The following is a 26,175-nucleotide window of genomic DNA, read 5'->3' as shown; positions in this document are numbered from 1 at the left end:
AAGGTGTCTCTTCGGAATAACCATCCCTTATGGGTGCTTCCCACAATTAAAAGCTTATGCAGTTACTTCACCTTAAAAATATTATACGTAGATGCAAGACCTTTGAAAAGCCAGGATTGTGGTTGAATAAATCTTTAAAAGCATGTCAAAAATTGCCCCTTTCCCCAACCATGAAGGAAATTTCTCGCCCCAGTTCATTTTGGACTTGTGTCTGAAAACTGGGAAAGAGTCGGCGTCACGTGAGGACAACCAAAACACGACAGGAATCAAGATGGCGGCCAATCGGTCAATGAGCGACGGTGGAGCCAACAACTTGGATACATAATACAGGCTCATCTACTCGAGCCAGGGCATCATGGCAGCTCAACCTCCGGTCCAGCGCAAGGCATGCACCATTTTACACAGTTTTACCCTCGCAATGTAGTTTGTTGTTGTGCTCACTTAGAAATCAACGTTAATTTGAGTTTTTGTATTATTTTTGCAGCCCGCTAAACAAGCAAAGATTTTGCAGTCTCTCCGTAACATCCAAACAGAGCAAACACTCAAATTACAGCAGAAATTTCAATTTGAACAAGACCTCCTGGAAGATATTAGGTGTGATTGTTTTCTGTGTTTATTTGTGTATGTTCTAGAAATTTGCAAACCACCATTTGACAGATTTTGAATGAGTTATCCAAAATTAAGAGTTGTTGTTGTTTGATAGGGTATATGCAAAGCAAAGATCGGCGATTGAAAAAGAGTATTCGCAGGTAAATTAACTTAGATCCACTTCAAATAACTTTTCCACCTTTATGCCTTGACACGTTATTACCTTAATTCTTTCGAGTATCTGTGTTAATCGCACATATTATTCCAGTACCCAACAAAATTGTTGTGGTCTGTTTGTTTGATTATTGATACCTCTTTCCGTTATAGAACGTAATCATTGCCACTTTGTGGAGATAATGAACAACCGTTTATTTTTTCGACCGGTCAATTATTTCCTATTGATAATGTAGAAATATTTTTCCAAGGCTCGTTGATCATATCATAGTCACTCGAAGGTGCCATTTCTTAATGTTAATTCCATTATTATTAAACTTATACTTTATCAGAGGGACTTATTACTGTGACTTTACGTCCTTTGTAAACCAAGCTTTTTAAATTAATAGTCACGATTTGTTTTGGTGGACTTAGAGCTGCAGACTTTAGTACCTTACGAGTTGAATATTGTTGTGATTGTTATGATATATGCATGCTCAATTACTGTAAACAGACAAAAATTTATCTTTTTATTTTGCTATAAAAAGATCATAGGACATCATCATAGCATTTTTTAACATTGAAAAAAACAATATTCTACTGTATAAAGATATGTTAAGTAACTCAGATTATCTTTTACTTAGAAAACTTGTTTTGGGTACAACACAATAATCCATTGAATAATGAATGGGGGTAGAGATAAGAACCAAAACAGTATTGGACGAAGTTTCCTTTTATGAAAGTACAGTGCAGTGTTTATATAAACATGCCCTTATGATGCAGTTGAATCTACCAAGTTTTTAGGAATAAAAAAAATTATATTAGCCCCAAGCAAGGGTGCTAAAACTAGCATTTATGAGATTAAAGAGTGTCTATTTTGTTGTATATTATTTATGGGAAGAAATTATAGTGAAAGTAATGCTCTATTATATATTCCAGTAAGCCCTGCTATTTGGTAAAATAATCTTTGTAAGAAAAAAAATACCTGATTTGGCACTTGCTGATGAACTCATGGTAATTTGATATGCCTCATTCTTAAGTATAACTAATTAAAAAATTGAATTTACTCACCTGTATTTAAACTCTTGGATTGAAACTCTTAAAATAAGTGGCATTTTTGCTTGATCTCTCTAATGGGTAACTCATTATAATTTAGAGGAAATCAGCCCAGATATGGATGAAAATCTTTATAAAGTTGGCACTGTGATTTCAAGCTTGTATTCTTTCTTTAATGATAGCCTCTATTAAAATGTGAGTTTAATCACTCTGTCCCCCTAAAGTGCCATTTATGTTTGTTCGCACTGTATCTTCATGTTACATCAACTTTTTAAGATTCTTTCTTATAAGTATTATTCTCAAAATAATTTTTTCAACCAAAAATAGATTTTCCCAATTATAATTATAATTCAAACCAAGATTAGTGGAATTTCTCATCAAAGGCTGCTTGTTAAAGATTATTGAATGCAGCTGTTAAGTTTAAGTTTTAAATGGAATTTTTGTTTTTTTTGATCAGGCATTGCAAAAGTTGGATTCACAGTTCATTCAAAAGAGGGAGTTCTCAGCTGATGAAATCACAGGAAATGAAAGATACAGGTACAATAAAAAAGATCCAGAGATTAAATGGGATTCTGTGCGACATAAAAAAACATTCTTTCTTTGTATTTCTTCTATCTTTCTTTCTATTGTATTTTGATTTTTAAGTATATCATTGGATAATTTGAAAAACAAAATGGATCTTTGATGTATCCCTTGCTTTAAGTGTCATTGTTAAAAAAAAGTCGTTGGCTATAGGTTAATTGTCTGATTTAGGATTTAGCTACAAAATGAAGCAAAACTTTGGAAAATACAGATAATTCCATGAATGATTTTAGATAATGGGATAACACAATCCTTAAACTTGCTTATAGAATAAGGGTCGTAATCGGTTGTCATAGCTATTCCTACTCAAGGAGTCACATGGGATGTTTTCCAGGACCCCTCTTAGTGTGTGGAAGACTGTCCTGGATGAGTCGGCAAGCGTTGGCAAACATCGACTGGAGATGGCAGAGGCATTACTTACTCAAGTAGCAGATAGCATTAAGGCCTTTAAAACCAACAAGGCTCAAATATTCAAAAAGGTTTGTGCTATTTAAGGAAAATATCACTTCACCTTTCATTTCTTTCTGACTTTGTCTTCTTCTTATTTTCCATTGACTGTCACTTTTCTTTAATAGAACCAAGAACTGCTACAGAAAATCCATGAAGAAATCTTCACAACTGTCAGGGAAATGTCCAAGGTCTGTATATTATGTATAAGCAGTCAATTTTTTTTTTTCAGGTCTGTAAACAAACATGCAAAAATTTACACTAGGATAAGTGAACTACCAGAAACTGACGGAAGAAAGATCTGCTAGTAGAGTTTAAATTAGTCTGCTTTAGCAGGAATGTGGTTCAGCTTACAGCAGCTGCTTTTGGGGAAGGCGTGTGTGACACTAAAAGCAGCTGATAAGCGGCAAGGTTTAAATGCGAAAGAGCTCAATTTCTACTGGAAATTCACAACAAAAATTACACTGTTTTTGAACTTCAGTCCAAAAAAGGCTATATGGAGATGGAAAAGCTCGCCCATGTGGCCCGCGAGCAAGCTGCGGAGGCAGAGGATAAGTAAGCTACCCACTCTATCTTTATCTTTGTTTGTTTGTCATTTGTCAATATTTATATTTCAACTCTTTGCAGATACAAAAAGAAAAATGTAAAATTCTTTCAATCAAAATCAACGCTTGAGAAAAATGTTTCAAAGGTTAGTCTAAAAAAAGATGTGATGGTACTCTAATGTTTTCAATGTCTGATTCCAGGAAATTTAAAACCCACTCCTTTGGGAAGGGATTTCATATCATATCCCAAAAATTAAACACCCACCTTTCCCATACAATCACTGAACACTCTTGTATTTTCACATAAAATGAAGAAGCGACAGTTAATATTGTAGAGCAGTTCAAGTCAAAATTTTAAAATAAGCACACCTTTCTGATAAGCAACCTGCCTCAAATTATTGCCCCTTGTGACCCACAAAATTTAATAAATTACTAAGGGCATTTACGAGCATTTATGTAAAATGATACTATAAATATCATTTTCCCACAGAGTTCAAATCGCAAGGAAACAAGTGAGCGAAGATCAACAATGGCAAGGAATGAGTACTTGCTTTGTTTAGCAGCGTCTAATGCTCATGCAATGAGATATTACTGCACTGACCTTCAAGAAATTATGAATGTGAGTATTTTGCTTGCAAGTTATTAAGGTTGTATTGTTATTGTTGGTCTTATGTTAGGGTTGTCATCTAAAGCCACGACCACACTCATGACCATTTGACTGTAATCTGAAGAAATCTCATCAACCCTTAACATCTCGCATTCACTTTTCAGCATGCTCAAATGCAGAAAGCAATTTATTTAGTGCTTACATATAAGCCAGATCTTTTTTTTTGTCAGAAGGGCTTGTTTTTATTTAATGAATTTTTTTTTTCCATCATTCTCTGGCGTAACAGGCACCATCATTTCATTTGTTTATTTTGGCTTGAATTTGCCAATTAAAAAGTCATGTGATCAGTTGCAGTTACAAGTCACTTATTCTCTCATTAGAGGTTTGGTTTGCTGAAAGCAAACCATGAGGGGTCTCACTACCATTTATTTATGATCTTGCGATCTGCTTTAAAACATGTGGTCCATGTTTGGACCATATAAACTACCCCAATTCATTTTTACTGTTCCAAACAAAACATAGATTTAATCACACAGAGCAAACCTTAGTATCTTTTGCTTTTGTTGCAGAGTGTTTATGGAGATTTTTATGATAAAGTGAGGGAATATTTTAGTATTATAAGCAACCTTGGAGTGGAAGCCAGTACAAGTGAACACAAGGGGTATGCCCATGTTGGCTCAGAGGCGTCAATGGTAAGTAGATCAAATAGCTACACTCAGGAAACCATGCTACAAGAAACAAATCAGAACAAGGTTGAAAGAGTATTGTTGTATGCCTGTGTGTAAAACAGAGTAGTAGTACAAGTTTAGTAGCTAGTTATACCATGCAACAAGTTCCCGCAACTAAGTTCTTTCTTTACAATAGTGTCAACAGTTTTTAAACAGTTCTTAAAAGAATCAAATGTCATACTAGCCAATACTCTTAATAAATGTACAGTATGCATGACATTGTTCCTTTTCGTCTTTTTCCTTTTTTTTATACATATGCTGCAGCCTCAGTTGTCTCAGACAATGCCATGCATAAATTTGTCTGTCCATTGGACAACCCTCACAAATGTTTTTCTTTTCTTTTTTAGATTGATAAAAACTTCTGTGTGGAAACATTTTTGTCCCACAATAAAGTATTGACAGAGGTGCTGCATTATGAGTATGATCCATACAGAGGGGACAAGGTAATTCCTCTTAATAGTAGAAAAACTTTTCATAGCGCTTCTTAGATACCAGGCACTTATTTTAAAATCAGTTTTACTTCCTAAACAAAAAAAGCACTTTTTTAATACATATGTGCAAACAGCAAAATCTCCCAGAACCACCAAAACAAAACAAGCTTCCCATTTATAGAATATTGTGGTTGTTAGTATGGTCAGTTTTCATTACTTAACTTCTAGTGTAAGTCTCCCTCACTATAAAAAAAAACAAGATAAAAAAATAGATGACGTGCTTATTAGGGGGTGCTTGTTGATATTTTTCACCTTAGGGAGGCACTTAAAGTACTAGGCGGAGGCACTTAATGTTAGCTTGATTAATTACTGGTAGTTGCCTGTTCAAGCCGTAGGATACCTACTTTGCGACATGCAAGATTGTACATAAAAACAATATCAACACAATTTTTTTAACTTGTGAATGCTTTACGAGTTATTGGAGGGACTTCTGTGTCACTCGATCGTCTGATGGTTGGATGGATCATCCGTAAACTTTTTGTGGTCTTTCTGTGCCGTTGCAACACAGCAATCCTTAGATCATCCTGTAAACTTCTGGTGTTCAACTTCCGCTTGAAGCTTAGTACTATAAAAAGGCTTTGTCATCGACCTGTTACCTCTACGGTCATTTCTTAGTAGAGCCGTATAGTATATGATATAAAAGAAAAGTATTTGATGTGGGTTGAGCGTGCACATTCGTCAACCAGGTTCAGTCCAATTCAAGTTGTTAGTTTGCAAACAAAACAAGTTAAATGCTAGCAAGGCACAAGAAAATAACTAGGAGGATACATTTGCATTAACCAGTTGGCTCACAGAGCCTTTGATTTTAAATTGCATACCTCTGAAAAGCTGCTTACCTTGCCCTCAGTCTCACTGGTTGACTTTTTGTGTATTTTCAGATTAACACTATTTTAACAATTGACAAGTCATCTGGCTTAGCGCTTAACAAAGAAGCTCGTAAACTAGCCTTAAGACTGGCAAGAGAGCAAAAGAACATCAGAGACAAGCAAAAAGCATTGTCTTCAATGAACAGCTCTCAAGGGGACTTAACAGATGGCCCAACAGATACTGATCAGCCAAGTGCAGATGCCCTACGTGAGGAGATAAGGCACTCAGAGGTGAGAATTTAGCAATTTAGTCAGAAACTGTCCAAACTAAGAATCATAGAAATGTCATTATCACAACTTGGGTTAATTCTCCATAAATAGAATAATGGCTCTTTGTCAACTGGGTGTGTTTGTGACTTTTTGAGTTTGAATTCCATAGCCATCTAATGCCAGCCTGCTGTCCATGTCCTCTGCCCTTATGATGCCCCACGGACTGAGTGGCTGGTGCACTCTTGCTACACATATGATAGAAACAATGTCATATTTATATAACAAGAACATAGTTGTAACACTTTTTGTTCATAAAGCTTGATTGTTAACTGCTCACTCTCTCTATAATTTTTTACCAGGTGATCAAGCTGAAGGCTGAAGCTTGCCTGGAACTTCTAAAACAAGCTGGAGGTAATGAGCCCATGAGTGTACTCAACATATATTCGTGGGGAGGGGGAGGGGGGGAGGGCAAAAGTAATGACATGAGCCCATAACAGGGTACATGGATACTAGTATGATAGGGGAGGGGGGGAGAAGTAATGACATGAGCTCCTAAAAGGGTACATGGATATTTGTATGATGGGGAAGGGGAACAGAAGAAATGACATGAGCTCATAAAAGGATATGGATATTAGTATGATGGGGAAGGGGGACAGAAGTAATGACATGAGCCCATAAAAGGATACGGATATTAGTATGATGGGGAAGGGGGACAGAAGTAATGACATGAGCCCATAACAGGGTACGGATATTAGTATGATGGGGAAGGGGAACAGAAGTAATGACATGAGCCCATAAAAGGATACGGATATTAGTATGATGGGGAAGGGGGACAGAAGTAATGACATGAGCCCATAAAAGGATATGGATATTAGTATGATGGGGAAGGGGGACAGAAGTAATGACATGAGCCCATAAAAGGATACGGATATTAGTATGATGGGGAAGGGGGACAGAAGTAATGACATGAGCCCATAAAAGGATACGGATATTAGTATGATGGGGAAGGGGGACAGAAGTAATGACATGAGCCCATAAAAGGATACGGATATTAGTATGATGGGGAAGGGAGACAGAAGTAATGACATGAGCCCATAAAAGGGTACTTGGATATTAGTATGATGGAGAAGGGGGACAGAAGTAATGACATGAGCCCATAAAAGAGTGTGACGGGGGGGGGGGGGGGGGGGGGGCAGCATGATAAAGATTGACAAGCATGATTTTACATGAATCTTTTCTATTAGAACTTGTTATTGCATGTGTGCCAGAATCATGAATTAATCATATACTCATAATAGTCATCCTTGTATCATATAATTATCAGTGAATGTCGATGAGTGGATAAAGTCTGCAAACTCACTATCACCCAATGATGCCTCAGATAAAGGTAAAGTGATTAACATGCTGGGTAAGATAATTAGTGGGTACTAGTGTATAAAGGTTAAAAGAATAAATGTGCCAGGTCTGATCATTAGGGGGTGTTCACGTGTAAACACACTTTTACCCATAGATGTCAAGCTCTGATAAAGTTAAAGGAAGAAATGGGCTAGGTCCGATAATTATGTGTGTGTGTTTGTGTGTAAAATAACTTTTACCCGTTGTTGCCACCTCACATAAAGTCATAAGGAATAATGTGCCAGGTCTGGGTGTTAGTGTGTAAACACTTTTGTTATTAGCACTAAGTGGCCCATCATGTCGTCTTGTTATTAACACAGAGTGGCCCATCACATTGTCTTGTTATTAGCACTGAGTGGCCCATCACTTTGTCTTGTTACTATCACTGAGTGTCCCATCAATTTGTCTTGTTATTAACACTAAGTGTCCCATCACTTTGTCTTGTTATTAGCACTGAGTGGCCGGCCCATCACTTTGTCTTGTTATTAGCACTGAGTGTCCCATCACTTTGTCTTGTTATTAGAAATGTGGCCCATCACTTTGTCTTGTTATTAGCACTGAGTTGCCCATCATTTTGTCTTGTTATTAGCACTGAGTGGTTCGTCATCATCACTAACGGCAGACCTCACCCCTGATGATCATGGCGGCTGGGATGACGAATGGGATGTGGATGACACTTTCACAGGAGACTATGAGTCAGACGAGGACGTCCGGAGCTTGACCTCAGCGTCATCTCAACTGGGCCTCTGTGTTGTATTATACAGCTTTGAGGTGGGTGTTTGTGGTGTTATGTCGAGGGAACCAAATTGATTTGTTAAGCGGTGAACAGAGTGGCCACTCTTTTGAGGCTACTTTAATCGTCCTGATAGTGGCAAAAACGATAGTACTCATAGCAGTGTGGTAAGTATGTCAAGTGCATAAGGGGAAGGGGCGGGGGTAGGGTGACCAAGTTGTAAGTGCCTGTGAAGCAAGGAGTAAGGGGGGGGGATAAAAAATGAGTTTTTGAAGCATGGAGCAAGGACTGATTGGTACTCTTGGGAGCACGGTCCTTAGGGGCACCAATAATATTCAGTTACGATATGGGCCTCCGGGTCCTCAAGCAAATGTTTTATTTGGTTGTCTTGGCTTTTCCTATAAAATGGAACCTTCATACAATGGAACTCCTTTGAGTTGCATCTTCTAATTAACGGGTACTTTTTCATGCCCTAAATACAAATTCTTTACTCTTTTAGATAAAACCTTCATTAAGCAGACGCCTCCATTAAAGGGACACATTTTTCTGTCCCGGGGGTGTCCGTTAAATGGGGGTTCCACTGAATAATAAACCTATCATATATATGGATATCTAGGCTACGACTGAAGACGAGCTGTCCATCACGGAACACGAGGAACTGGAGTTGCTGGAGATAGACGGGGAAGGCTGGTGCAAGGTAACATTTTTTTCCAGTAAGAAATAAATCAAACAAGTAAGCATACAAACAGCAAGCAAACAAGAAAGAAAACAAACAACAAGCAAAGAACAAGCAAGAGAACATACACCCAACAAGCAAACGAAAAATAAGCAACAAACAAGCAAACAAACAACAAACGAGTATACAAACAGCAAGCAAACAAGAACGAAAACTAACTACAAGCAAGTAAGCAAACATCAGGCAAACAAGAAAGCAAATTAAAAAAAAAAACAAGCCAAAATAACCCAAAGCAAGCAATGCATAAACCAAACAAACAACAAACAAGCAAACAGATAAGCAAGCAAACAAGTAAAACAAGTATACAAAATGTATCAAAGATAAGCCATTACGCCGTCTATTATAACTCTTAATCTGATTCCGTTGTTCTTCACTATTCTGTCGAGAAACGTTTTACAGTACAATAAAATACAATGATCTTTATTTAAAGAGGGTGACATTTCACAGAGTCTTTTTTTCCGTACCACCTTGTCTATAGGGCCGTAACAAAGCTGGCAAGGTGGGCTTTTTCCCCGAGGCCTATGTGGAAAAGCGTACCAAGGAGAGAGAAGGCTCCATTCACAGCAGTTCGGGGCATAGCGTTTCAGGAAGTGTGACGGGTAGCATTGGGGAGAGGTCCCCGGTGGGCACACCTGTAGCCTCACCCGTGGTAGCACCTGTTATATCACCTCTCGCGGCGGCACACAGGGCATCTTCTGCCTCACTACCGGTTACCACAGCAGTCTCGCCTGTACCGGAACCTACATATTGTAAGTATCTCTTTACATCTAGTGAACGGATTGGTGAATTACAGTTCTCGTTGAAGAAACAGTTCTCGTCGAAGAACTAAGAAAGATTAAGAGCCTACGTTAAAAAACATGAATAAGTATTCTATATATTATACGTATCTCTGTACATCTCGTAAAAGGATTGGTGAATTACATTTCTATATTCGTATGTATTTTAAATACACCATGTTTATAAATATGCGAGGTTTTCTGAAGAACTAAGAAACACTAAGAGCCACCGCAAACACTTGAATATTTCACTCGCGGAGAAACCCTGTTCTTCGTAACACATTGGAATAAAAGGAAACTTGTGGGTACTAGGGCCTTGGTCGCTCTTACATTTTGGGGAGCTTTTTCGACAGTGGCGATTATTTTTGTGCCTTGGTAATTCATCACTGCTTTTGCTTTCTAGTATGTATGGTAAGAGCGCTATACGACTACGAGGCAATGAGCGACGAAGAGCTGTCATTCAACGAGGGAGACACAATCTACGTAACCAAACAAGATGATCATGGAGTCGACGATGGATTCTGGGAGGGTTACATAGACGGTCACAAGGGGGTGTTTCCTTCCCTTGTTGTGGAGGAGATAGAGGGGTCTGCTTCACCTCCCCCCGTCACCATACCCGTAGTGAGCCCTCCATCTACCGGCCAAGAAGCTCAACCACCGGCAACAAACGCTGGCTGGCAGGGTAGAGGAGACTACGTTGATCTCGCCGATAGCTATTCCACAATTGGAAAAGCACCGTCGTTATTACAGCCCGCTCGTAAGGCCCCACCACCTCCTAGGGACTCCCCCCTATCTACAAGACGTTCGATTTCTAGCACGGGGAGAGAAAGTACCAACATGGGTAACATGGACCGACAAAGGGCTCAAACAGAGAACCTTGCTACGATGAGTAAGCCCGAGGGTCAGCGTAAAAAGCGCAGCTCTCTTTTTAGTAGTGACGAGTCTTTTGGGTGTGTGGCAGACCCCAGGACGGCAGACTATGTAAACACTAGGAACTTACCCCATCAGAATGGACCACCTAGAGACAAACCAAACAAGCCATCCTTACCCCCGCCCCCAACAACAACGTCTAGAAAGAATTTTCAGTCTCACTCACAAGTTTGAAGAAATGGTATATAGACTAGATTTGAATAGGTTTGTATAAATAGGTTTAGGAAAAAACAATAATTTTATCTTATAGAGGAGTTTTGAATTTGGGTTAATTTCTTGCAGGTTTAGTAAACATTTGTTCACGCAATATATGCCTACAATTGCATAATATATTTACCGTTAGTTTCACACCTGAGATAGAACACGATGCCAGGCTCGTACTTATTGCTTGCATACTTTATCTACTTAGACCCTTACAGGGTCAATCTCTTTTCTGACCTTATGTGATAACATTTGATATATTATTGGTGTGGTAAGTAAAGTTACGCCCATAAGAACTGTCAAACCTCATAACGAGTTGCAAAGCAAGGCATCTCACATGGCGTGTATATCCCGTTTTCCGGAATATGATTAGGACACATTAACGTTGTAACGTTCTCCCAGGGACCCATATAATGTCCAACTTTGCTTGGACCTTACCTGGTTTGTCTTAAAAAATGTCTAAGGTTGATCGTGACGAGTTGCAGTTCTTAACGGCAGGCTTTTACTTTATAAAGAAAAGAGGATATATTTAAAAGCCTTTTAATGTAAGGTTGGTATGTAAAATTGTACACCAAGACTTCATTCTTCATCCATATAGCTAAGAAATGCGCGTGAGAGAACCAGTGGTGGTTTTAAAAGATGATATAGATGTTTTCTGTGTCAAATCCATAATATAACATAAATTCTTCCTCACTTCCCTAAGAGCAGATGCGTCATATGGTTGTTGGTTAGCGATAGAAACAACAAATACTCATGGAAAAAAAATATGTTTGATCCCGACATCGACTGAGGTCATCGTAAACTGCGTTCTTAGACGTCAATTTGCTCAGTCACTTTATGAAAGTTTGTAGGCAGATCTCTTTTAAATTGCAACAAAACTTATTTCACTCTTAGAAGATTAAAAATAATATTAAAAAACGTTTTTTTTAAAATAGTGATTGGAATATATTTTGTACAAACGTCTCCACCTCTATCTAATCATGGTATTCAAGGTATGTCTACCCAGACATGGTGTTCAAGATGCGTCTACCCAGACATGGTGTTCAAGATGTGTCTACCCAAACATGGTGTTCAAGATGTGTCTACGCAAACATGGTGTTCAAGGTGTGTCTACCCAAACATGGTGTTCTGGTGTGTTTACCCAAACATGGTGTTCTGGTGTGTCTTCCTAAACATGGTGTTCAAGGTATGTCTACCCAAACATGGTGTTCTGGTGTGTTTACACAAACATGGTGTTCTGGTGTTTTTACCCAAACATGGTGTTCTGGTGTGTTTACCCAAACATGGTGTTCTGGTGTGTTCACCCAAACATGGTGTTTAAGGTGTGTCTACCCAAACATGGTGTTCAAGGTGTGTCTACCCAAAGGTGTGTCTACCCAAACATGGGGTTCAAGGTGTGTCTACACAAACATGGTGTTCAAGATGTGTCTACTCAAACATGGTGTTCTGGTGTGTCTACCCAAACATGGTGTTCAAGTTATGTTTACCCAAACATGGTGTAGAAGGTGTATCTACCCAAACATGGGGTTCAAGGTGTCTACACAAACATGGGGCTCATGGTATGTCTACCCAACCATGGTGTTCAAGGTATGTCTACCCAAACATGGTGTTCAAGGTATGTCTACCAAAACATTGTGTTCAAGGTGTATCTACCCAAACATGGTGTTCAAGTTGTGTCTACCCAAACATGGTGTTCAAGGTGTGTCTACCCAAACATGGTGTTCAATTTATGTCTACCCAAACATGGTGTTCTGGTGTGTTAACACAAACATGGTGTTCTGGTGTGTTTACCCAAACATGGTGTTCTGGTGTGTTTACCCAAACATGGTGTTTAAGGTGTGTCTACCCAAACATGGTGTTCAAGGTATGTCTACCCAAACATGGTGTTCTGGTTTGTTCCCCAAACATGGTGTTCTGGTGTGTTTACCCAAACATGGTGTTCTGGTGTGTTTACCCAAACATGGTGTTCTGGTGTGTTTACCCAACCATGGTGTTTAAGGTGTGTCTACCCAAACATGGTGTTCAAGGTGTGTCTACCCAAACATGGTGTTCTGGTGTGTTTACCCAAACATGGTGTTTAAGGTGTGTCTACCCAAACATGGTGTCAAAGGTATGTCTACTTAAACATGGTGTTCTGGTGTGTCTACCCAAACATGATGTTCAAGGTATGTCTACCCAAACATGGTGTTCAAGTTATGTCTACCAAATCATGTTCAAGGTATGTTTACCCAGACATGGTGTTTAAGGTGTGTCTACCCAAACATGGTGTTCAAGGTGTGTCTACCCAAACATGGTGTTCAAGGTGTGTCTACCAAAACATGTTGTTCAAGGTGTGTCTCCCAAACATGGTGTTCAAGGTGTGTCTACCCAAACATGGTGTTCAAGGCGTGTCTACCAAAACATGGTGTTCAAGGTGTCTACACAAACATGGTGTTCTGGTGTGTCTACCAAAACATGGTGTTCATGGTATGTCTACCCAAACATGGTGTTCAAGGTGTGTCTACGCAAACATGGTGTTCAAGGTGTGTCTACCCAAACATGGTGTCCTGGTGTGTCTTCCCAAACATGGTGTTCTGGTATGTCTACCCAAACATGTTGTTCAAGGTGTGTCTACCCAAACATGGTGTTCTGGTGTGTCTACCCAAACATGGTGTTCTGGTGTGTCTACCCAAACATGGTGTTCAAGTTATGTTTACCCAAACATGGTGTAGAAGGTGTATCTACCCAAACATGGGGTTCAAGGTGTCTACACAAACATGGTGTTCTGGTGTGTTTACACAAACATGGTGTTCAAGGTGTCTACACAAACATGGTGTTCTGGTGTGTCTACCAAAACATGGTGTTCATGGTATGTCTACCCAAACATGGTGTTCATGGTATGTCTACCCAAACATGGTGTTCAAGGTGTGTCTACGCAAACATGGTGTTCAAGGTGTGTCTACCCAAACATGGTGTCAAAGGTATGTCTACTTAAACATGGTGTTCTGGTGTGTCTACCCAAACATGATGTTCAAGGTATGTCTACCCAAACATGGTGTTCAAGTTATGTCTACCAAATCATGTTCAAGGTATGTTTACCCAGACATGGTGTTTAAGGTGTGTCTACCCAAACATGGTGTTCAAGGTATGTCTACCCAAACATGGTGTTCTGGTGTGTTTACACAAACATGGTGTTCTGGTGTTTTTACCCAAACATGGTGTTCTGGTGTGTTTACCCAAACATGGTGTTCAAGGTGTGTTTACCCAAACATGGTGTTCAATTTATGTCTACCCAAACATGGTGTACAAGGTGTGTCTACACAAACATGGTGTTCAAGGTGTGTCTACACAAACATGGTGTTTACCCAAACATGTTCAAGGTGTGTCTACCCAAACATGGGGTTCAAGGTGTGTCAACCTAGTGCTTAAGGTGTGTCTACCCAGTGCTCAAGGTGTGTATACCCAAACATGGTGTTCTGGTGTGTTTACACAAACATGGTGTTCTGGTGTTTTTACCCAAACATGGTGTTCTGGTGTGTTTACCCAAACATGGTGTTCTGGTGTGTTTACCCAAACATGGTGTTCAAGGTATGTTTACCCAAACATGGTGTTCTGGTGTGTTTACCCAAACATGGTGTTCTGGTGTGTTTACCCAACCATGGTGTTTAAGGTGTGTCTACCCAAACATGGTGTTCAAGGTGTGTCTACCCAAACATGGTGTTCTGGTGTGTTTACCCAAACATGGTGTTTAAGGTGTGTCTACCCAAACATGGTGTCAAAGGTATGTCTACTTAAACATGGTGTTCTGGTGTGTCTACCCAAACATGATGTTCAAGGTATGTCTACCCAAACATGGTGTTCAAGTTATGTCTACCAAATCATGTTCAAGGTATGTTTACCCAGACATGGTGTTTAAGGTGTGTCTACCCAAACATGGTGTTCAAGGTGTGTCTACCCAAACATGGTGTTCAAGGTGTGTCTACCAAAACATGTTGTTCAAGGTGTGTCTCCCAAACATGGTGTTCAAGGTGTGTCTACCCAAACATGGTGTTCAAGGCGTGTCTACCAAAACATGGTGTTCAAGGTGTCTACACAAACATGGTGTTCTGGTGTGTCTACCAAAACATGGTGTTCATGGTATGTCTACCCAAACATGGTGTTCAAGGTGTGTCTACGCAAACATGGTGTTCAAGGTGTGTCTACCCAAACATGGTGTTCTGGTGTGTCTTCCCAAACATGGTGTTCTGGTATGTCTACCCAAACATGTTGTTCAAGGTGTGTCTACCCAAACATGGTGTTCTGGTGTGTCTACCCAAACATGGTGTTCTGGTGTGTCTACCCAAACATGGTGTTCAAGTTATGTTTACCCAAACATGGTGTAGAAGGTGTATCTACCCAAACATGGGGTTCAAGGTGTCTACACAAACATGGTGTTCTGGTGTGTTTACACAAACATGGTGTTCAAGGTGTCTACACAAACATGGTGTTCTGGTGTGTCTACCAAAACATGGTGTTCATGGTATGTCTACCCAAACATGGTGTTCATGGTATGTCTACCCAAACATGGTGTTCAAGGTGTGTCTACGCAAACATGGTGTTCAAGGTGTGTCTACCCAAACATGGTGTCAAAGGTATGTCTACTTAAACATGGTGTTCTGGTGTGTCTACCCAAACATGATGTTCAAGGTATGTCTACCCAAACATGGTGTTCAAGTTATGTCTACCAAATCATGTTCAAGGTATGTTTACCCAGACATGGTGTTTAAGGTGTGTCTACCCAAACATGGTGTTCAAGGTATGTCTACCCAAACATGGTGTTCTGGTGTGTTTACACAAACATGGTGTTCTGGTGTTTTTACCCAAACATGGTGTTCTGGTGTGTTTACCCAAACATGGTGTTCAAGGTGTGTTTACCCAAACATGGTGTTCAATTTATGTCTACCCAAACATGGTGTACAAGGTGTGTCTACACAAACATGGTGTTCAAGGTGTGTCTACACAAACATGGTGTTTACCCAAACATGTTCAAGGTGTGTCTACCCAAACATGGGGTTCAAGGTGTGTCAACCTAGTGCTTAAGGTGTGTCTACCCAGTGCTCAAGGTGTGTATACCCAAACAGTGTATTCAAGGTGTGTCTACCAAACATGGAATTCAAGGTGTCTACCCAAACATGGTGTACAAGGTGTGTCTACCCAAACATGGAATTCAAGGTGTGTCACCCAAACAGTGTATTCAAGGTGTGTCTACCCAAACATGGTGTACAAGGTGTGTCAACTCAACCCATCTACCCAAACATCAACATCAGAGAGGAAGACCGAATTATTGGAATAATTAAAGGAAATGTGGTTGGAAAGCGGAGCATAGACGGCGCTGTAGGAGTAACTTTAAGGTGAGTAGTATACATAGAGACCTCAAGGTCTATATAGAGAAAAAGTATATGTTTACGGGAAAGAACATGTGCCGTTTCAAATGTAAAATATACTTCTTTTATTCACTTCAAGGGCACGTCTGCAGTAAATGGCGTTGGATATAACTACGATCATTTGTACACTTTATCCGTCTTATATAAATCCACTACACCACTAAACATTTGTAAAGAATATTATTGTAACTATACTATTTAAGTCTGTACAATTTACTTGATGTGATAAATAGTTCCAACTAGGTTTCTAACGAGAAACAAACATGAAACGACTCCTCAGAGTTAATAAATTTCAATACAACTTTTATATCACAATAACCACTTTAGTGCTGTTACACGAGCAGCCCTAACCCTAACCCCTAGTTAGGGTTAAGAGTATGGGCATTGAAACAACGCTTGCTCACTCCTACAACTATCTACAACTCCACACAATATTCTTACTCTATACACCATATTTTACTAGAAATCTAGGAGTTGGGTTACAGGCCCGTACCCAGGGAAAGGGAAGGGGGGGGGGGGGGTGCAGAGGGTGCGAACGCAACCCCCCCCCCCCCCCCCACACACACACACACAACGGTCGAAGGTCCAGTTTCGGTTCTCAATAGACGTGCTATTTGTAGACAAAACTATAAAGCATAAGCTAGATCAGTTTGGTATGTAACTAAATCCGACAATAAACATCCCGTGGCAATACTGCAAAGGCATAAAAAGCCTTTTTTTTTCGGAGGTGTTCAGATTATTATCAGAGAACCCCCACCCCTCCCCCCGAAAAAAATAGGCCCACTTTTTCGGATTTCGCACCCCCCCCCCCCCCCCCTCAAGAAAAATTCTGGGTACGGGCCTGGGTTACAAACACGGCCTCTATTTTGCATCATAGACTTGCTTCATCCGATATGGCCTGTGTATTGTATGACTTTCGTCTTGTGATTTACGAAGCGGTAAATTGCTTCTCTTTTCTCTCTTGTTGTTTGTGTCCCTGCACTTCCAATATGCCCGTTTTGCAGATCGAAATCAATATCAATATCTTATTCTATATCTTTAGTATATCCATGCAGTATGGCTTCTAAATCATGCGAATGACGTCGTCTGGATGTGACGACACACGGTCTTCAGCCTCTGTAGGCAGGCTTTGCGCTGTTCAATGTGGTCCACAATAGGGTGTGGATAGTCGTCGCCTATCACGCACATAGCGGCCCTTTGGATGTCGTCAGGGGCAGTCCAAGGCTCATAAAGGTACTTCAAAGGCATGGAGCGCAGCTCAGGGACGTACTTCCTACAAACAATGTACCGCAGAAATTAGCGACACGTATCACAGAAAAACAAGGTGCCACAACAACCAGGAACACGTGTCACAGAAATAAAAGGTACCACAAAAACCAGGAACACGTGTCACAGAAATAAAAGGTACCACAAAAACCAGGAACACGTGTCACAGAAATAAAAGGTACCACAAAAACCAGGAACACGTGTCACAGAAATAAAAGGTACCACAAAAACCAGGAACACGTGTCACAGAAATAAAAGGTACCACAGCTACCAGGAACCCAAGTCACAGGAATAAAAGTTTACACAACAACCAAGAACACGTGTCACAGAAATAAAAGGTACCACAGCTACCAGAAACCCAAGTCACAGGAATAAAAGTTTACACAACAACCAAGAACACGTGTCACAGAAATAAAAGGTACCACAGCTAGAGGGTACTATAGCTAACAGGAACACGTGTCACAGGAATAAAAGGTGAACTCACCTGATGTAGCTACCGGAAGGGTCAAGTTTCTTGCCAACTTCCACAGGGCAGAACCATGGGATTTGGCCATGAAAGAAAGCACTGCATGATAGCCACAACCAGCTGCCAGAATTCATGCTCCACTCAGCATCAAGCTGAAGCTCCTCAAAAGCCTGGAAGAAACATGCAAACGGCCATTATGGAAATGGAAATTCTGATCACCAAACAACTTTTACTTGAACAAAATTCGATGCTCTTCTTAAGGACGCCTGCAATCGACCACAAAATGTTTCTTCGCCTGCTGTTCAAATTCCCAAAATTATATCGGTCGGAGCTTTCACATGACTACCAAGAAGGGATCGAACTTTATTGTAATGCATTTATTTTTGCGATCGGGTTCGGAATAGCTAAATTATCGCCACCCCCCTTGTTTATGTCCGATTTCATTAAATTCGAGTGTACTTTTGAGTTTCCAAAATGTCATCATTCTCGGGCATTAGTACGAGGGCTGTCAAGTGAGTGGCTGTACCGCAACCATTCCCGAGTCTGATCGCAAAATTTATACATTAAATAAGGTTCAGTCCCTTCGTGGTAGCCATGTGAAAGCTCAGACCGGTACAAGTTTGGGTTTTTGAACAGCTGGCGAACAAAGTTTAGTGATCGAGTGCACAAAAACATTGTAGACAGAGACGAATGTACAATACAGTGAGCTATGGACTATAAGCAATAAAAACATGTTGCTACTGTATCTTACCCTGAGTCCCTCCTCCCATGATATCCAGAGACATCCTCTGGTGAGGAAACAGCCGACGGATAGGCGAGCAAGGTGGTGGATCCAGCCTTCTTTTTGAAGCTGCCTCATGATAGCATCAATCCATGGGAACCCTGTGTTTCCCTACAACACCAATCAGATTCAGAAGACTGGTAAAACAATATGAAAAGCAAACATTATTTTTTCTATTCTCTCTGCCCTTATGTCTTTGCAACAGTTCCACATTGTGAAAAAAGGAACAACAATGCTCATATATTAATGCTATAAAACAGCAACAGAGATGGTAAATTTGAGGTCATTACCTATCAAGGAGACTTTACTCTTTTGGTCATTACCTATTAATGAGACCTTACCCTTTGAGGATATTACCTAACCAGGAGGCCTTTTCCTTTGAGGACATTACCCAACAAGGAGATCTTACTCTTTGAGGGCATTACTTGGTTAGGAGGCACTACCCTTATGAAGCTATTACCTAAACCTTTCCCTTTTGATGTAATTTATTAATCTTATAAATAGAGGAACCATACCCTTTTGAGATTAAATTGAAAAAAAGTCTAATCCTTTTATGTGATTACTAGGTATGATAAACCAACCTGTTTCCAGCACAGGAAACGATCCTTATTTTCCTCCCAGGAGATCTGAATACAGAGAGGGTTGTCATTCACTTGGTCCATATTTGGGTTCTTGCTTGCTAACGTGAAGAAGAACTCCCGCCAAATCAGCTGTCGGTAGAGTGACATGGGAGGTGGAGAGAACTGCATCTGGGAAAAAAAATTAAAATCACATTGATATCAAAATAAATCACTAGAGGGTTTAGAATTGACATTGAAGTAAAAAGGCAATAGGCTTTTCCCTAAACAAAGTTTGTCAAACGAATTTAATGCATTTAAAAAATTGTTTTGGTGTAAAGATCTAAGGACAGCATTTTAATTTTTCACAGCTGGCTAAATAGGCACAACACAAAATGCAAGGATTGTGTTCCTACCTTGACATAAGCACCAGTGAGCTTCTTGTAATAGAGTTTAGGTGATAAGCATCCAAACCGCAAATATGGACTCAGCTGAGTGCGGGATGGAAATAGCACGCTCGAGCCATCACAGTTCTTACTTGAGTTGGATCTCAAAATCTAAATAGTGAAGATATGGTAGATTAACAAAGGAAAAAAACTTATATTATAAACATGACTTTAACTGACCTAATGAAATTAACCATTCACTGTACGCTTACCTTGTCCTCAAGGATACCAAGTCGATTTAGAGCTTCTCTTTCCCCGCCAACCCATATATCTCCGCAAGTGACATCAGCAGGCTTGATTCCCAGCTCTGCTAAGGATGGCACCCCAAACTTCTCACTGTGCGTACTGGTTATAGGACAGATACAGTTCATAAAGGACTTCCTTGTGATGGACTCCACTGGATTCTCTGGAGGGCCAAGCTTACGCACTATTGCCTCAAAGTCTTTAAACAGCACAGGTGGCTTGCCTTCATTCATTTCAAGAATTTGTTCGATACTGTAAAGTGAGTGAGACGGCTTGCAGCTCACTTTGACCCCAAACTCTTCTGCTAGGGATTGAATTGCCACATCACGGCGCTGTCCAAATGGCTCACACTCACTTTCAAATGTCAACTTTGTGATGTTCCACTCATTAAACATCTGTGGGAAAACCGTGGTAGGTTGACCACGGAATACATAGAGTCTTGTGCCACACTTCTTAAGATTATTATCCAGATCTGCCAAGCACTGCAATAAGAAGTTCCACATGTTTGCAGACACAATTGCAGCTTTGATGTTGTTAGGATCTAAGATGTAAACTCCATAAAATGCTCGGCAGTTTTTCAGGCCATCCAGCAGTGCCGGGTTGTCATGAAGACGAAGGTCTTTCCTGAACCAGTGAATGACATTGTTGCCTAGTCCAGGGGCAGAGGACACTGGGAACAAAAAAATTATACAGTCAACTTCCTGCTAAAGGACATTATGAATTAAAAGACAATGAATTTTTCTTACATTTTGTAACGAGCCCAGAATAGACCTCCCTCATTCTAATGATGCATTCCTTCCTGGCGACATCAGCATCGACCAGGGGGTTAGGGTAGTCCGCACCCACAATACATCCAGCAGTCTCCTGCACTTCCAAAGGGGCTAGCCAAGGCTCAAACACATACTCCGTTGGCATCTTCTTTAACTCTGGAACATATTTCCTAGGAAGAAGAAAATAACTTATGGACTTTGTAATGTTTAATCATACAACATAACCATATCATAATCAGCAAGAAGATCTGCTTAACATTAATAAAGTAAATAAGTGGATGTTCTTGAATGCAATTTCAGATATCTGACACTCTTTTCTTATTTCTTATTGACAATTTCATTTTTTATTGATTCTAGAATGCTTGAAACAAGAAACTTCACAAGCACAACTATAATAACGTAATAATAATAATGCATTTTTATTGAGGCTTAAACAAAATACCTTATTTAGTGGTCAACATTAAAAAATATTTATCAAAACATGAATGACCATCTAATGATTTATCAGATTACAAAACTTACTGGCAACTAAAACAACGTCTAACCTGATATATTCTCCATCTGGGTCCAGAGATTTACCAATTCCGACTGGACAGTACCACTGACTAGGAGTACCATTGAAGAATGCACTACATGACAAAGAAAGCCAGCTACAGGCATTCAGACTCCACTCAGCATCCAGCTGGAACTCGTCAAACATCTGCAGAAAAATAATATCTCACTTATAAAATTAGAAGGAAAAAAAATTAGTAAAACCCAAAGGATTATTTTTTTTTTTACATTTCCCTCACCATTATGCATGATGGAAAAGAGGGTCAGTATGCAGCTCTTACAAGCTGCAATTTGATTGGGCAAAAGAACAATATCCGCACCTCAACACAATGAACGAGAAGAATAGAGACAAAAGGACTCCTTTGTAGAACGAAGATAATAGGAGACAAAGCAGCTGCGTACTTACTCGGAAAGGACAATCTATTGTTTTTGTCAGTTTTTTTGTAAGTTCTGAGCTCAACTGCGCATCCTGACAGATGTCATAATTACTGCATAAGGAGACTTACTTAGAAAACAATAGAATCCAAGTTGATCAGTGTATTTTCAAATTAATGTCAAGTAATATAATCCAAGAATTAAAAACCAAAGACTCCAGGCTAACATAGGAGAGTTTGCCAATTCCTGCAAGGCTTTTTTTGCCAAATAACAATTTGAAATTAGACCAAGAGAAGTATAACCAAAACACAGGATGTTGGGGCTCTAAAGATATTTCGTAACCAATGTCTACCCACCTTAAAGCCTTCCTCCCAAGTGATCCACAGGCATCCACGCGTCAGGAAACACCCAATGGACTGGCGGGCCAGGTGGTGAATCCAGCCTTCTTGCCGAAGCTGCCTGATGATGGCATCGATCCAGGGGAAGCCTGTCTTGCCATGCCGCCATTGATCAAGCCAATCTTCTCTCTCCACCCAAGGAAACTGCATGCACATGTTATTGTCGTGCATCTTGTCAAGTGCTTGGTTTCTGCTAGCCAGCACAAAGTAGAAATCTCTCCATAGCAAGGAGGTCTGAATTCCGTGCGCTAAGCTGCTGTTATTTGCCTAAAGAATTAACAAGATTCAGAAAATTTTGATAGAATTTTAGAAGGCAAAATAAATAGTGTAAAAGAACTGTTGTGTATATAAAAAAAGCAAGGGTTTGAAAAAGGCTTGAGAACAAGTAAGTCAAAAGAAAATCTTATCACATTACCTTTGCATTTATAGCTGATGCTGTGTGGAATACACGTCGAGCGGAGAGACAGCCCAGTCGCAAGTAAGGACTGAGCTTGGTAGAGCTGGGAAAGGGTGCATAACTCTCCTTATCAGAGACCCCTTCTAGCAACTGGAAGAACAACAAAGTGCATTTATCAAATTGAGGTTTTCTTTAATTACTTCCACTTGTAAGTATGCCTTAAAAGTAAGTTGATATTTTGTTTCCTAATCCCTCAGGGGGTTCCTGAAAAACAGGAAGAGAGGACTCACATTGCTTTTAAAAGTTTGACTAATTCACTTTGCTGCACCTTATATCATCAGGTTTCAAAGTTACTAGATATTGCATAGGACAAGTGGGAAATTAACCTGTTCCTTAGGAGGATGAATATCTCCTTTCACACAGTTTATGCAGTATTACATAACAGAGTATAACATTGTGAAACAAAGATGCCTTAAAATCTTACAATCAAAACATGACCAAAGGACATTATAAAATGATACCGACAAAAATACTTTTTAAAGCTTTCACCCTTTAACATAATTATTCCTTTTTTAGAATCACCATCATTTGGCATATTTATCTTTATGTTAACCTGCTGTTCAGAAGAGCTTGAGATTCAAGCAAGATTTGTCATATATTTATCTTTACCTGTCAACCTCCGAAAATCTCAAGGCTTGAGGTTTTTTGGGGGAGGAACGGGGTATCTTTTTTTGGGGGGGGGGGGGGAGGTGTGGGTATAACCTCGCAATAAACATACAGAAAAACGCACAGAAATCACACAGAAAAACACCAAAACCACCAAAATAAGTCAATAAGAATAAACCCTGCAGTATAGAGAAACCGCAATACTTCAGAATTAAATCTGAAAAAAAAAAATGTGCCTGATTTAAGGCAAAACCGCATCACTGCAAACCCTTACACCCCTCTCTGTTAGATAAATTGCGCTACGCAAGGGAATCATTGTTTTAAATATTTCAATAGAAAATAGGCAAAATTTTCTATAGAAATATTTTTAGGAGGCGATTAAAATCACTAAAAAGAGGGAGATTTGGTGTTCAACACAGGAGAGTGAAAAAAGGGGTCCAAAATGTGGAGACATCCGCCTAATGTGAGAGAGTTGACAGGTATGTTTTTACAAGCTGTTCAGAAGAGCTTGAGATTCGAGGATTCGAGCAATGAGTGGTACAATATGCAGAAGCAGAGAGACTCATTGTTCTTAGATTAGAAACAATTAATTATAACACACCAGTGCACCCAATATACACATGTAAGGCCCCAAACACACATATCATTTACAGTATAGAGGGTCATCCATGTATACCTCTTTCTCCACAGTTTCCAAGCGTTTTAAGGCTGCATTTTCACCACCTTTCCAAATACTCTCTTCTGGTGTAAAGGATAGACCAAGATCGCCCAAACTTGGGATACCAAAAAGTCTTTCATGTTCATTATCCAATGGAGTTGTACAATCACCAAAGAGATTTTCGTCAACCGTTTTTACGCAGTGAGACGGCAGTCCTGATCCTTGCAACAGTTTCTGGAACTGCTTGAAGGTGATTGGAGGGAGACCGTCGTTCTTGCCAATCATCCTAGAGTCCCATACCAGAGTGTCAGAGAGGGATTGCATAACAACATACAGTATAACCACAGTAGCCAGAAGGAATGAGATTTAATACAAGCACGAGAAAAATTTATGATACCAAAATAGGCATAAAATAAAAAATAGAGTTTTTAGTTGGGAAAAGTAAAAAGGAACGACAATTAAAAAAAAGCACTTATATTTATACTTCCTCTCGGATTTATAAATAATGATAATAAAGAGAAACAAATGTAGGCCGTCATAAAACATTCTTTACGTACAAGAAATGATTGACGGTCACGTAAAAAAACATTAGCCCTTCCTAAACGGTCAAGAAATTGATGATGTCAATGGAAAAAGACCTGGTACTCGAGAGACTCAAGGGAGATGAAAGCTTTGAACGGAACTATCGTTTGGACTGAGAATAAAAAGAGCGATAAGTCACATATTTACAAGGCTAGCATTAAGAACTCACCATTCAATATCATACAATGTATGAGAACTGCAAACAATTACGTCAACGCCAGCTTTTTCTGCTATTCTTTTAACAGCTAAATCTCTTTGCCGGGGAAAAGGTTCGCTGTCGTATTCGAACGTGAGTTTCGATATGTTCCATTGTTTTATCAATTTAGGAAACACGTCGATTGGTTGTCCTTGTATGATAAAAAGCCTTGAGTTGTATTTCTGAAGGCTTTGGTCCAAGTCCCTTAGACTTTCTATGAGAAATCTCCATCGGTTCGGGGAGACTTTGGCGTTTTTAACTGCTGCTTTATCGAGGAAAAAGATCCCGCGAAATGTATCACTGCCCTCGATCGCCCGCCTTAGAGGTTCGTTATCATGTAGTCGCAAGCCTTTGCGAAACCAGTGGACAGAGTTAACCATACTTGCTTTGTCCTTCGCACTCACTCATGGCTCTTCTTGGAACGAGAATAAGATAAGTTAAGAAAATTGAAGTGACCAAGTAAGGCCATGAACTCTCACGTTGTAAAGCAGTGTTTTGATGCACGGGAATCGTAGCAAATCGATATCCGAATAAATTTGCATAATATGACCATAATCAGCAGTGCTCCGATTGGCTAAGATATACGACGAATTTTCATTCTACACGTGAATGTAGACGTCCATAGAGGAACGTGCAGCGATGGTTATGAAACAAGCACACCACTGCTTATAATGATAACATCAACTTTGAGCAGTCGCCCTTACCCTAAATCAAAAGTTATTGGGTTTTTTTCTGAACTAAGTATTTCTTAGCAATCGTAGGCCGGCTGGTAAATCTAACATACGGAAGTAAATGGGATATATCTCACAAGGCGTATTGATTGCATAACCAGTAAGCGTTAGGAAGCCTATTGAAGCGAAGTAATCAAATATTTTGCGGTTGTGTCATTTGTTGTACTTTCACGTGTAGTGTAACCGCGAGACTAGCACGCGTTTCTAGTAAGGGACAGATGATAAGAAAAGTGATAGGGGGGGGGGGGGGGGGGTATGAAAGAGGAAATGTTTTTTTGCCTACATCGAATTGGGATTATTTTTTTTTTACCTCTTGGTGGGTGAAAAAAATATTTTTTTTGATATCATAAAGAAATAAAGAGTGCGTGTTGTTATAAAGAGTGTTTTTTTGCGCTCGACTCGATGGGCGTTAGATGGGAGCGCCTTTCTCTAAACAAAACAATGGGGATATTATCATAAGGTGTCCAATACCAATAAAAATATATATCTTTGGTATCCCTTTTATCTGCTGCTCTCTACATTGTCAAGAAAACGACTGTGTTTCTAGTAATTCAAAATAATCTTACTTTTGAGCTTTTGTTTATTAAAATTTTCTTTTCATAGCGGAGCACGCGCGCGCGGAGCCCCATAGGTATAGAAATGGTC

The 26,175-nt window shown here is 39.7% G+C and overlaps 2 protein-coding genes across 2 annotated transcripts; one reads left to right on the top strand and one right to left on the bottom strand.

The window, feature by feature from the left end:
- The first annotated feature begins 230 nt into the window (after positions 1 to 230).
- LOC5510573 (F-BAR and double SH3 domains protein 2) lies at positions 231 to 11,978 on the top strand. The gene is made up of 18 exons (XM_032379786.2): positions 231 to 385; positions 485 to 594; positions 704 to 749; positions 2,255 to 2,334; positions 2,714 to 2,858; positions 2,955 to 3,017; positions 3,308 to 3,381; positions 3,454 to 3,517; positions 3,862 to 3,990; positions 4,548 to 4,670; positions 5,054 to 5,149; positions 6,076 to 6,294; positions 6,633 to 6,684; positions 7,598 to 7,660; positions 8,258 to 8,439; positions 9,018 to 9,098; positions 9,616 to 9,886; positions 10,317 to 11,978. The coding sequence occupies exons 1-18, from the start codon at positions 356 to 358 to the stop codon at positions 11,015 to 11,017; spliced, it is 2,529 nt and encodes an 842-aa protein (XP_032235677.2). The 5' UTR covers positions 231 to 355; the 3' UTR covers positions 11,018 to 11,978.
- A 5,429-nt stretch (positions 11,979 to 17,407) lies between these two features.
- Positions 17,408 to 25,323, bottom strand: LOC5510586 (cryptochrome-2). The gene is made up of 12 exons (XM_032379766.2): positions 24,773 to 25,323; positions 24,040 to 24,307; positions 22,716 to 22,847; positions 22,259 to 22,567; positions 21,521 to 21,675; positions 20,952 to 21,145; positions 20,175 to 20,875; positions 19,933 to 20,073; positions 19,541 to 19,708; positions 18,930 to 19,070; positions 18,197 to 18,348; positions 17,408 to 17,719 (listed from the first exon to the last, which is right to left on the bottom strand). The coding sequence occupies exons 1-12, from the start codon at positions 25,177 to 25,179 to the stop codon at positions 17,515 to 17,517; spliced, it is 2,973 nt and encodes a 990-aa protein (XP_032235657.2). The 5' UTR covers positions 25,180 to 25,323; the 3' UTR covers positions 17,408 to 17,514.
- Positions 25,324 to 26,175: the final 852 nt, after the last annotated feature.

Source organism: Nematostella vectensis, chromosome 10, assembly GCF_932526225.1.
Source record: "Nematostella vectensis chromosome 10, jaNemVect1.1, whole genome shotgun sequence".
NCBI lineage: Eukaryota > Metazoa > Cnidaria > Anthozoa > Actiniaria > Edwardsiidae > Nematostella > Nematostella vectensis.
This window is presented reverse-complemented; position numbering and strand designations above follow the sequence as displayed.

Coding starts and splice junctions, on each gene's coding strand:
- LOC5510573 (XM_032379786.2), top strand. CDS start 356: ATGGCAGCTCAACCTCCGGTCCAGCGCAAG. Junction 2,335..2,713: donor ACAGGAAATGAAAGATACAG/GTACAATAAAAA, acceptor GATGTTTTCCAG/GACCCCTCTTAGTGTGTGGA. Junction 5,150..6,075: donor ATCCATACAGAGGGGACAAG/GTAATTCCTCTT, acceptor GTGTATTTTCAG/ATTAACACTATTTTAACAAT.
- LOC5510586 (XM_032379766.2), bottom strand. CDS start 25,179: ATGGTTAACTCTGTCCACTGGTTTCGCAAAGGCTTGCGACTACATGAT. Junction 19,071..19,540: donor GTTTCCTGTGCTGGAAACAG/GTTGGTTTATCA, acceptor TTGGTGTTGTAG/GGAAACACAGGGTTCCCATG. Junction 17,720..18,196: donor CCTTCCGGTAGCTACATCAG/GTGAGTTCACCT, acceptor CATTGTTTGTAG/GAAGTACGTCCCTGAGCTGC.